Source organism: Empidonax traillii, unplaced genomic scaffold (genome assembly GCF_003031625.1).
Source record: "Empidonax traillii isolate 1590-97213 ecotype Southwest subspecies unplaced genomic scaffold, ASM303162v1 scaffold5:size3517227, whole genome shotgun sequence".
Classification (NCBI taxonomy): domain Eukaryota; kingdom Metazoa; phylum Chordata; class Aves; order Passeriformes; family Tyrannidae; genus Empidonax; species Empidonax traillii.
Genome location: NW_020955198.1, coordinates 1,316,663 through 1,328,713, shown reverse-complemented (window position 1 = coordinate 1,328,713; position 12,051 = coordinate 1,316,663). Strand labels below are relative to the sequence as shown.

Genomic DNA, 12,051 nt, shown 5'->3' with positions numbered 1-12,051 from the left:
CGCAGTGAGCTTCTTTCTTCCTTTCCTTTGGCGCAGAGGCAGTGGCTGGAGCAGGGCTACTGCATGCTTGCCTCAAGAGGAGGGGTGGATTACATGCAATGAATCCATGCATCATAAGCTTGCTTCCCAGGACTCTGGGGAAGGAGAAGACATCAGGACTGTGGCTCTTGTGCTGTAAATAGTGCACTTCCGCAGCTGACCAGCGGCCGGGGGCTGATGTGTACTGGCCTCTCATCTAGTCCTGGGAGGCCTGACGGCTGGCTCGGCAAATGGAGCTCAGCGTGACGGCACCTGCCTTGAGGTGGTGGGCAGGCCACCGATTGATGATCCCCTGCTGCCTGCAGGCTCCAGGTATGCCATGTCCTGCACTGCTGCTGCCCGCCAGGCGCCCCTCAGTCCTGCCCCCTCCTCCCTTCCCTCCCCTCCTGCTCCTCTCTGCCAGTCGGGTGCATCCATTTCAGCTTTCATACCCGCCTTGGCGTCTGCCTCGGCCCCAGCACAATTAAACTGGACCAGCAGCCGCTTACCTGCCTTCCCTGTGCCAAGGGGTTAATGCAGCCACAGAGGGCTCTCAGAAGCAGCCCCAGAGCTCCCAGGCTATGCTGCAGCAGAGCCTCCTCTGCCTGCTCTTGGCTGCAGGCAAGCCTGGGCAGCTACTTAATTTCTCCCTCCTCCTCGAGTTGCCCATTTTGCTGATCATCTGCAGTGTCGTGCCAACAGTGTCTTAAATCCCATCGTTTCCCTTCTTTCCTCCTCTGGAAGCCTTGCATAACAAGGGCACGGCCTCTTCCTTGCCCTCGGGTTCCTGTTTTATAACCATTGCCTTCTTTTCTCTCCTTTTCACCTTGACCTTGACAGAGTGTTAAAATGCTTCTGTTTGATTTTTGTTTGTTTGTTTGTTTTTTTAAGTTCAGATTAATAAATAGTAAAACCCCAACCAGCACAGATTGCTCCTGGTCTGGTCTCTCAGGGAGGGCAAGTGATGAGCAGGGATTTATTGCAGGTGGGAGGAAGAGGGGGGATGTGCCAGCTGGGGGGTGTGAGTTGGGAAGAGGGACCTTTCCCAGTGAGAGCTGACTACATCCCCGTAGCACCCCATCTCTCTTGGAGCAGGTAATGTGGAGGGTTGTAGGGAGGGGATGCTGTTTAGTTCTGCAGGAGGCCAGTGAAACTGCCAGGGAGAGAGCACTCGCTCCTTCCTGCACCGTGTTTGCAAGTGCTACTACTTACCCAGGGTCCGCGACTGTTGCAGCACTGCCTACCCGAAAGTTTAGTCTCTGCCCTGCACCCCTTGCCTTCAACTCTTCCCGCCCCGTCCCGCAGCTGCCCCAGCTTGTATCCCCATGGGGATTTTTGCCCCGGGATGCTCAGACTACGCCTAGCTGTTTGAGTCCTGCATCCCTCCCAGCAGGAGGGTTCCGGGAGCGCCCGGGGACCATCGTGTCCTGGAAAGGACAGGGACAGCGTGAGGGCGCGCCGTGGAGGGGGAGATCGGGCTATGCTGGGTGCAAGAGGGTCTGGGAACGGACAGCCTGTGTCGGAGGATGGGAATGGAGGCTCGACCTCAGACGGCGGGCACTGCAGGGTGCTCCCGCCCCTGCCGGCCACGCTATTGCCTTCTTTACCCGCTGCCCCCCCCCTCCGTCCGCCTCGGGAGCGGTATGACCTTAATCCGAAGCGACCTTGAGAGGCGGCGGCTGCGGGGCGTGCGGGGGCTGGGGGCGTCCCGCGGGGGCGGGGGGCCGGGAGCGGACTCACCGCCCAGGCTCTGCCAAGGGGCGGGCAGCCCGGGCAGCCCCGGCACCGTGCGGCCACCGGCGGTGAAGCACCGGCGGAGCGGAGCGGCGCGGCACTGGAGAGCGGGTACGGGGTTGGGCGCCCGGTCCTCCGTGTGGGAGTCCTGCGGAGGGAGGGGACTCTGGGTAGGGGCTGCGACCCCCAGACTCTGGGACCCCCTGGCTCGGGCTGCGCTGCCCCAGAAACGGCTGCACGCTTGAGGTGGCGCGGGGTGGCAGGAGAAGCGCGAGCGGTTTTGTTTGTTTGTTTGTTTGCTTTAAAGTGTCATTTGTCCCCCTGAGTCCTGAATCCCCTGGGGTTTGCTGCCCCACCCCAGAGACCCTGGTCAATCCCCCCTCTCGCCTCCCACCCCCTCTGACCCGTCAGCTGCCGGCTGGTCCCTCTGCGTCGGTCAGACTCCGTGCCTCTGTGCTGTGGCGCGTCCTGGAGCGGGTGGGCTGAGCAAAGCCTCGGAACACGGGCAGTCTGTGGGCACACTGGGGCAGCAAGGTGTGGGGGGTGCCCAAAGCGAGAGGGCATTCCTCCCTGCTCTTGCACAGCCAGTCCTATGGTGGCCAGGGGGACAATTTAATTCTGCCAGGGGGCTCCGCACTGGAGTGGCGGGGGGAGCACTCAGACCCACTGTTCCTCCAGCTCCGCTAGGGCCTGTCACCAGCAGGAGAAAAGCTGCGGTGGCTCAGCGGGTGCTGGGGTAGCTGGGGCTGTTTCTGGCAGCAGGCAGCTGCCCTGCAGGAAACTCTCGGGTTGGGTTTCTCCGTACCCTGGCTCCCGTCCCGCTTGGCTTGATAGCATAACTCAGACTGGGGCAAGGGGGCCTGCATGAGGCCAGGCTATGCTGGGCTTGGGGCATCCCTCACACAATGGGAGAGAGCAGAACAGTTGTGTCCTTGCATCCACATTCCTTATGCTAGAAGGATTCATCACTTCTTTGCTGCACATGTGGGGAAGGCACTGCTCCCTGATTGGGACTGGGCATGCTTACACTGTGCCAGGAGCCTGGAAGGGATAAGAGGATAAAAGCAGTTTATCTCCAAACTCTCTGCATGGTTATGGGCCTGAGGGCTGCAAGCTGCTCTCTTGCACGCTGCCACCTTGCAGACATGCATGTGCAAAGAGGACAGACGTGGTGGCACCGAGCCCATCTCTGTTCAAGTCCAGCAGCTCTCCCTGCTTCTCCAGCCTCAGTGTCTCTCCCTCCACCCCAGCTTCCCCAAAACATACCCCTCTCCCTCACCTGTTGCAGCACAGAGGCTGCAGAGCAGGTAGGCAGCTGGAGCTGAGGCCCTACAAAGGTGGCTGTGCTGGGCTGGGTGCTACCAGGAGACAGGAGGGTGCAGGCAGATGGGTGACCGAGGTTGTCCCCCCCGGTTCCCTACAGGCCATGGGGTGCAGAGGCTGAGAGCATGGTGGGGTAGGGCTGGGTGTGGGGCACTCCTGGAGCTGTGCTAGCCAGCGTCAGGGCACCTATTCTGCAGGGCACAAGAGGAGCATGATGCCAGCCCCCCATCTGTGGGTGCAGGCACTCCAAGTCCTGGGTCAGTGCCCCCTGGCACATCGGATGGGGGGAATGTGGGCACTGCAGCAAGTCCTTGCCGTCTAAGCCCTTCCAGAAAGGCCAGTGCTGGGCACACACAGCCCCAGCACTGGGCACTGCTGGGAGGCAGCTGGGATGGCACCCCAGCTGCTTCATGTCTCCAGCAACATCTGAGGTCCCCAAGAGTGTGGACAGACAGTCCCCATGTGCCATGGTGACAGCCAAACTGCCACTGCCAGCCCCACGGCTAATGTGTCCCCCAGGAGTGGGGCCTCGGCCCTGGCCAGCACTGTGCTGGGGATTTGCTCTGCTGTCCCCACACTGATCAGGGGATGGCTGCTATCTGGCCCCGGAGCCCACAAGGATCTGGCAGCTGGGCTTGGCAGCTGCCTGCAGACTGACGGCACCAGCTATTCCCAGCCCTACACCGCTGGTGCCTGTGCTGAGTCAGGAGCCTGGGCCACGGCTGCCACCCCTGCACCCTTGCACAGAGCCCTTGCCCTCAGGGACCCATGGGTCCCCTCTTGCACCCAAATCCCAGCTCACTAGCTGCAGCATCCACTCCTCGAGGGCCCAACTCCAGCACCTGGGTGTCAGGCACATCCAGCAATTTGTCAGTCTAATTAAAGTATCAACAGCTTAATCAAAGCCTTATTGTCCCACGGTATTTATAGTTCCACTCACTGCAGTGTGCTCCCTGTACAGCTGTGGGTGCAGTCACAGCCCAGGGTGCTGGTGTTCATGGGGAGTAGAGGCTGCAGGAGCTGAGGGTCATTCCTCTGTGCCCCCTTCCTTGCTATTACAGCTGTGCCTCTCCCTTACTTTCAAATCTGCTGGTTGGGGTCATGTCCTAGGTGGTGGGGGCTGTTCTTGGGCACCCCTAGAGCAGTTTTTCCTGGCTCTAGGGGCCACTTCTTCCCTGGGAGCAGTGATCTGGGAGCAGTAGGGCTCTGGTACCTGCTGGGCTGTGGAGCGTCAGCTCTCACAAGTTTTTCTGTTTTCCACCAACACCTTTTGAGCTCCGGCTTCCCGGTAACAGAGATTAATATTTCATGAGTATGGCGGGGTGAACCCGACACTTAAGGAAGGCAATGACCCAGCAGGAGACAGGTGCAGGTGCGCTCACACACGGGCAGGGGCAACACCCACCTTGCACACATATGGGTACGGCTGGACCCCACTCGGCGGGACCTGGGCACAGTGTGGAGCACTGGCCCTGCTCCCCCCAGCCACCTTCTCTCTTCCCTCCTCAGCAGCTGTCAGCGTGGAGAAGGCAGAGCCATGGCATCGCTGCTGTGCAACGCCCGTGAGTGCTGCGGTGGAGATGAGGTGCAGGGCAGGGCATTGGGCCATCCATACTTATGCCAGGGCAAATCTGCCCTCTGCGTTGAGCATACCTTGCTATGCGCAGGAGCACACCTACCCCACCATGGCCATTGGGATTTGGGCTTGGCAATGCCAAGGGTGGATGGGAAAGATTACTGGGGAACTACCTTCTGCCCATCTTGTAGTGAAAGGAGTTTGTTTGGGGTCCACTCCTCCTCCCTCACAGATTGAGGGACCACGTGGGGTTCCAGAGGCAAGATGAAGCAAGATACCAGGGCACAGTGCCTGGATAGCCCCACTCTTAGTGATGCAGCTCGTGCTGCCCCCAGGCATCCAACTCACAGACACGCTGGAGCAGATGCAGCAAGGGACCCTGATGCGCAAAGTCAAGTCCAAGAGCTGGAAGAAGCAGCGTTTCTTCAAGCTACAGGATGACTGCATGACCATCTGGTACCAGTCCAAGAGGACAGGCAAAACTGAGTCTGCCTGTGAGTACTGGCTCCTGTGTGTTGGCCGCAGGGCCATTGGTAGTGTTTATAGGAATGTGAAGGTATGGAGATTCTTGAAGCCATGCTTGCTAAGAGTGCTGGGGCATTCAAGAAAGGCTATGCATGCATATGTGGTCTCTTCTCACCCACACCTCTCCCTGAAACATCCTGCCTCCAGCAGGACTAATGGGTCAACAGGGATGAGTAGAAATTGCAGCTGATACAAGTGGAACCTCTGGAATGCCAGCGCAGGAGTAGGCAAACAGAGGGGCTGATGGATGTGGCTGACTGGATAGCTCAATGGTTAATGGATGGATGAGTAGCTCAGTGGGTAGATGAATGAATGGATGAGTGGAAGAAAGGACAGCTGGAAGAATAGATGTCTGTGGGGAGTGCCCCTTGCCCTGTGGTCCTTGTCCCCTACAGACAGGCGTCCCCTCCCTCTGCCCCAGTCTCCATCAGCGATGTGGAGACGGTGCGGGAAGGGCACCAGTCGGAGGTGCTGCAGAGCCTGGCCGAGGAGTTCCCCCCTGAGCGCTGCTTCACCATTGTCTTCTACGGCCGTCGCGGCAACCTGGACCTCATCGCTGGCTCGGCTGAGGAGGCGCAGTGCTGGGTCCAAGGCCTGCGTCAGCTCATCGAGGTGGCCACCACCATGGACCAAAGGGAGAAGATAGACCAATATCCTTCCTGCAAGCATCACTCTGCCTACCCCACCCAGTCATTCCCCCACTGCAGATCATTCCCCAGGCCCTGCATCTCCAGCCTTGTTCCAGCACGTGTGTAGCTGTTCTGAGTCTGCATCAGTGCAGGGCACAGAAAAAGGAAAAGAGGCCCTCTGATGCTTCCCAGCTCCATCTCTTATAGCCAAGGTCCTTTCCCTTAACATTTGCCCTGGTTTCTCTCACGTGGATTCGTGACTGGTTCCAAAAAGCTGACAAGAATAAGGATGGGCGCATGAACTTCAAGGAGGTACAGCATCTCCTCAAGATGATGAACGTGGACATGAATGAGGATCATGCCCTGCGCCTCTTCCAGGTAAACACTGCCCCTGAGAGCCTGGAGGGGCTGGAACAAGCTGCACAACACCTCCTTGCTAAAGGCTATGGTCACTTTCTTTTGTCCATCCATCCATCCATCCATCCATCCATCCATCCATCCATCCATCCATCCATCCATCCATCCACCCAACTACCCGTCCATTTGTTCACCCAACTACCTGTTTACCTGCACAAACATGCACTTGTTCATTTTTCTGTTAAATCAACCAGACAAGACAGCTCTTCCTCCCATTCATTTGTCCATCCAGCTGCTTATCTGTCTACCCAGTGAACCACCTGTCTGATTTTTTATTCCCTCCCTCCCCCCTCCCTCCTTCCACCTGTTTGTCCATGGACCAATGTATGGACCCATCAGCCTATCAGTCCACCCAACCATCCCTCCATCTCCCCATCCATCCATTGATCGATGCCTGCCACTGCCACTGGTGTGGAGTCTGCCCTCTGATTGGGAGAATCCCCCACAGTACCTTGGGTGGCCAAGACACCCCATTTTGCCCCATTTGGGTGCTGAGGGAGCTCCCTTGCAGGATGCTGATAAGTCAGAGTCCGGGACACTGGAAGGGGAGGAGTTTGTGCTCTTCTACAAGGCTCTCACGCAGCGTGAGGAGGTGCTGAGCCTCTTCCAGGAATTCTCTGAGGATGGAAAGAAGCTGACACTGCTGGAGCTAGTGGATTTCCTGCGGCAGGAGCAGCTGGAGGACGAGGGCACAGAGGAGATGGCCATGGAGCTCATTGACAAGTATGAACCATCGGAGACAGGTGAGATCTGGCTCTGACATTGGCTATGCTCTGCACAAGGGCAGGGAGAGGTCTGAGACTCACAGTCCCATGGCAGGAACACTCCCAGCCCCATCCTGCTGCAGGAGGACACAGGGGGAAGACTCACCATGGTGTGAGATCTGGGTGCAGTTCCACTTTATTTGGTCCATTCCTGGACCATTTTGGTGTAGACGGTTGACCAGCCACAGTGCAAGCTCCAGCTTTGGGGTCCACTGCCCAGCTTTCCAAGGTTACTGCCCTGCATCACCTTTTCCTGTGACCCAGCCTCTGGCAGCAGCTGTGCTGACCAGGTTGGGGATCCCAGGAGCCACCAGCAGTCCCGTTTACCTCATCCTGTCTCTTCCATGTCCCTGGTTGTCACTGAGCCTCCCCCTCTGCCCTGCAGCCCGGGCTCGCCATGTGCTGAGTGCTGATGGGTTCCTCATGTACCTCTGCTCTCCGGAGGGCTCCATCTTCAACCCCCAGCACCGGGTGTTGTGGCAGGACATGAACCAGCCACTCTGCCACTACTTCATCTCCTCCTCCCACAACACCTACCTGATAGAGGATCAGCTGCGGGGCCAGAGCAGCATTGAGGGCTACATCAGGTAAAGGGGCTGCTCCCTTCCAGCTGCCCTTCAGTGCTTTCCTGTCCCAGTGCTGTGCCCTGGGCAGCAAATATGGAGCAAACCCAGAAGCTCCTTTGCTCCTCTGTGGTGAACCTCTCCTCTGGCCATGCCATATAGTGCTCAGCAAGGGGAACACTGAGCCCAGCTCTACCTGCCCTGCATGCAGCAGCATCCGCATCCTGGATGGGTGTCCCCTGGTCCCTATAGTGGTGACACTCATGGGCAGAGGGGAGGGCAGAGGACTGGTGCCCTGGCCATGTGCGGGGTCCCAGGGGTGACAACCCACCCCCAGGGCTCTGAAACGGGGCTGCCGGTGCCTGGAGGTGGATTGCTGGGACGGGCCGAATGGGGAGCCCATGGTGTACCACGGCCACACCTTCACCTCCAAGATCCCCTTCCGGGAGGTGGTGAGCACCCTGGGGAAGTACGCCTTCAAGGTAAGGCACCCTTCCCCAGGTGCTGGGGGTTGTGGGTGGCCCTTGGTGTGAGCGGGGGTGTGGCTGTGATTGTCCCACGGGGTAATGACGGGTCCCTGGAGGGGGACGGGTGCTGTGGTTCACACAGCTGGTGCTGCAGCAGGACTGTTCACTCTGCGGGAGAGGAGGGTGGGTGGCTGTGTCACTTTCCAGGTGACAGCACGGGGTGTCTGACTTACAGCCTGTGCTGTGCTGTGCCAGGGGATGGGGGCTCATGCAGACGTGGTCTGTTGGGGGTGTAGGGGTGAGATGGGGCCTCGGGGATGTGGAAGTGAGATGGGATGTGGGGAGTAATGGGGAATTGGAGGGGTAAGAAGGTCTTGGGGCAGGAAACAGGAAGACACAAGGAGCTCCATCTTGGCATTGGTGATGCTCGGAGAAAGCCCTTGTGAGAGCCCCCCAGCCCCAACAATGATGATCTCCAGCTGTGCATGTTGTTCCCCAGGTCTCGGACTACCCGGTGATCCTGTCCCTGGAGAACCACTGCAGCATGGAGCAGCAGGAAGTCCTGGCACAGCAGCTCAAGGACATCCTGGGGGAACAGCTCCTCACCACCACCATTGATGGGCGCGTCCCCAGCCATCTGCCATCCCCAGAGGTAGGGATAGAGCACAGCTGTGCTGGGCATCGCTGTCCTGCCTGGCAGTGGAGTGAGAAGGTGGTTCTGCTGTTCAGAGAACAGGCCACCTCTGTTCCATCATCATCCTGCTCCACGGGAGCACATGAGGACCCTGTGTTCACAGAGGTGCCAAAGGTGTCCCCAGAGTTGTTTCCCCATGACCTGCAGAGTCAGACAGAAGAGTAGAACCCTCCTACCCCATCCCCTCCTGGGTGCCAAAGGGAACTGGTAGTGCTGGCCCCCAGCAGTGCAGGATCCGAGGGAAAACAAACCTCATGGAGGAGCTGGGCACCCCCCAAAGTGCCTCTCTATCCCCAATCCCACAGGAACTGAAGCACAAGATCCTGCTGAAGGGCAAGAAGATTGGGCGGCTGGAGGACATGCTGGACGGGCCAGGGGACGAGGTGCCCGATGTGTCTGATGATGACAACGGGGCAGAGGCAGAGGAGGAGAGGCGGAGGGCAAAGGTGGGTGGCCTGGGCTGGGAGTGCTGAGCCGCTGGCCATGGCTTTGGGCTGTAGTGAAATTCTGATGCTTGGAGGAGAGACAGAGACTGCAGAGACATCAACAGTCAGGGGGAACAGTCTTTTCTGCCTCTGGCCATGCCAGCCACTTCTCTGCTGTGGTGGCACCATGTTGGGGGTCCCCTCATTGCTCCTTTCCTGGCAGGAAAGCTGCTCATGGGTGAGGATACTGCCACCTCCCAGTACACCCCCAGCTGCTCTTGTCTGTCCTGGCTCTACAGCCCAGGCCTGGGTGAGTGCTGGATGATGCTTCCAGCACCCAACACAGCTCTGCCTTGCAGAAGGACAAGGAGACGCTGGCACAAGCGTTATCTGACTGTGTCATCTACTGCAAGAATGTGTCGTTCCGGGGCTTCCAAGAGGCCCGCAGCCATTCTCGGCCCTCTGAGATCTCTTCCCTCTCTGAGGCCAAGGCCAGGAAGCTCATCCGGGATGCAGGTGAGACAAAGGGGCAGTGGCACTGGGGGACTGGGATAGGGTGGAGGGGGTAGGTGGCTTCCTCAGGTGTAGAGCTAAAACTTCCAGACACCAGGGTTCCCTCCCTATCTGGGGGAAAGGGGGTCCAGTTGGGCTGTACTGTGGGTTTTGGCTCTGGTAAGTCATGGAGCGGGGTGGGGGGCGGGTATTGGCTAATTATTATTTCTAAGCCTATTGGCTTAGAAAACAAGGCAGGACCTGGATTCCTGAGAGAGGAGAGGGATTAGAATTTGGTGGGTAGGTGGGTGGGTGGGTGGGTGGCTGGCCAGATAGATGAGGGGATGAGTGGTTAGATGGATAAAAGGATGAATGAAAGTATGAATGGATGAAGCAGATAAATGGGTGATGAATGGAAGGACAGATAGATGGGCAGCACATGTGGTGGGTGGCTGTGCAGGCCAGAGAATGACCTCACGAGTAGCCCTCATGCTCTATCCCTAGGAAATGAATTTGTCTGCCACAATGCCTGGCAGCTGACACGCATCTACCCCAGTGGGATGCGGACCGACTCCTCCAACTACAACCCCCAAGAGATGTGGAACGTGGGGTGCCAGATTGGTATGGCTGGGGGCATAAGGGCTGTGGGCTGGGGAGATGCTGCAAGTCCTGTGCCAAATGCCACCATTAACACCTGTGTTAGTGCCAACTACAACTCCAGCTGGAGCCAGATCTGTCTGCCAGCTCTTGCTCTGCTCTGGGGAGCCTGGGGGTATCCAGGCATTGGTGCCTTATACCCCCGTGGAGTCTCGCATCTCTCTGGCTATGGGGACAGGATGGTTCTCGGCTCCAGGCAGGGCATGGTGTCTCCAACTACTCTGAACCCTCTTCCCTGCCACCTCCCCACAGTGGCCCTGAACTTCCAGACAGCTGGCATGGAGATGGACCTGTGTGATGGGCTCTTCAGCCAGAACGGACGCTGTGGCTACGTGCTCAAACCACCCTTCATGAGGGATGAGGAGACTCTCTTCAACCCCAGTGACCCCAGCAGCCGGGAGGGCCCTGGCCCCATCACCCTGACGATCCAGGTACAGGGCTGAGGACAGACCCCAGGGAAGCTGTGACAGTGTCCTGGGGCTCTGTCAGTCACAGACAGATGGGGACTGTTGGGCAGTGTGCTAGAGCCGAGTAGCCTCACAACAGATTGGTTTGGCTGCTCCCCAGCTCATGGGGTCCATGCCCCTTCCTGCAGGTGATCAGCGGGCAGCAGCTGCCCAAAGTGGCCAACAGCAAGGACATCATCGACCCATTTGTGCGCGTGGAGATCCATGGCATCCCTGCGGACCAGGCGCACCAGGAGACAAAGTACATTGAGAACAATGGTGAGCCCCACAGTGGTACCAGAGACCCTGCTGTGCCCAGGCACATTCCCCGCCCTCCCTCACCCTCCCAGCACCCACTCTCCTTTCCTAGGGTTTAACCCCCGCTGGGATGAGACGCTACAATTCCAGCTCCATGTGCCTGAGCTGGCCCTGGTCCGCTTCGTGGTGGAGGACTATGACAAGACTTCCAGGAATGATTTCGTGGGCCAGTTCACCCTAGCCTTTGCCAACATCAAACCTGGTGAGTGGCTGCTGTCCAGTGGTTTTGGGGGCCCAGCCCAGCCCTGTAAGTGTGTCTGGGGCTCAGTTGGGTGCTAGAGAGGGGTATGTGGTTGCAGTCAGCCAAAGCCTTGCTGTACCCCCTGCAGGATACCGCCACATCCATCTCCTCTCCAAGGATGGCACCAGCATCCCACCCTCTTCGCTCTTTGTCCATATCCGCATCACCGAGCCACCTGGCCCTGAGCAGGACTGAGCTCATGGGGTGAGCAGCACCTGGATGGAAGCCATACAGGCGGCCCTGAGTGGCTGGGGCCGCAGAGCCAACCACCTCGCCCTCTTGTTGAGCTGTTTTGTGTCAACCCTGTGTTGTTGTTGCTGCTGTGATCCCCTTTGCAGTAGCCTCCGAGGACTGGGAAAAAGCACTGTCCTGCCCTTTCCAGGTTTGGGATGCTGTCCCCCATGCCTGAGCATGAGGTCTATGTTGGTGCAGCTCCCTGCATCCCCCTGGGCACCCTGCCCTGGCCTAAGGTCACAGCTTGGCCATGGGGAGGAGGAGAGATGGTGCATGGCCCAGCTCTGCTGCAGGGGCTGGTCCCCTCCCAGGCAGGGGAGCAAGGCTGGAGCCAAGCAAACCCCACTGGGTAGAGCTGGGAGAGGAGCTGGTCCTCACTGCCCCCTGACCCTGCAGAGCCCCATTACAGCCTCTGACCCCTACAGCCCCAAATTAACCCTTACCCGTCCTTTCTCAGTAAACAACCTAATAAATTGTTCAGTGACAGACAGGCTCGGGTCTGGGTGCAGTGGTGCTGGGGAGACACAG

The 12,051-nt window shown here is 58.6% G+C and overlaps 1 protein-coding gene across 4 annotated transcripts; it reads left to right on the top strand.

Moving 5' to 3' along the window:
* Positions 1 to 1,006: 1,006 nt before the first annotated feature.
* PLCD4 (phospholipase C delta 4) lies at positions 1,007 to 12,047 on the top strand. 4 transcript variants are annotated; one of them, XM_027879234.1, is made up of 16 exons: positions 1,007 to 1,113; positions 4,588 to 4,637; positions 4,987 to 5,145; positions 5,598 to 5,788; positions 6,076 to 6,183; positions 6,734 to 6,965; positions 7,372 to 7,573; positions 7,887 to 8,031; positions 8,516 to 8,668; positions 9,016 to 9,156; positions 9,495 to 9,651; positions 10,132 to 10,248; positions 10,537 to 10,715; positions 10,880 to 11,009; positions 11,101 to 11,250; positions 11,378 to 12,047. In XM_027879234.1, the coding sequence occupies exons 1-16, from the start codon at positions 1,022 to 1,024 to the stop codon at positions 11,482 to 11,484; spliced, it is 2,313 nt and encodes a 770-aa protein (XP_027735035.1). In that variant the 5' UTR covers positions 1,007 to 1,021; the 3' UTR covers positions 11,485 to 12,047. The 4 variants fall into 4 exon arrangements, with proteins under 4 accessions (XP_027735035.1, XP_027735024.1, XP_027735043.1 ...); XM_027879223.1 differs by having other exon boundaries at positions 5,598 to 5,826; positions 6,054 to 6,183; XM_027879242.1 differs by lacking the exons at positions 1,007 to 1,113; positions 4,588 to 4,637 and adding an exon at positions 4,643 to 4,660 and having other exon boundaries at positions 5,598 to 5,826; positions 6,054 to 6,183.
* The last annotated feature ends 4 nt before the right edge of the window (positions 12,048 to 12,051 follow it).

Excerpts from the sequence above, each read along its gene's own strand:
- PLCD4 (XM_027879223.1), top strand. The coding sequence starts at position 1,022 with ATGTGCCAGCTGGGGGGTGTGAGTTGGGAAGAGGGACCTTTCCCAGTG. Across the intron at positions 4,638-4,986 it reads ATCGCTGCTGTGCAACGCCC|GCATCCAACTCACAGACACG; the intron begins GTGAGTGCTGCG and ends TGCTGCCCCCAG. Across the intron at positions 5,146-5,597 it reads AGGCAAAACTGAGTCTGCCT|TCTCCATCAGCGATGTGGAG; the intron begins GTGAGTACTGGC and ends CCTCTGCCCCAG.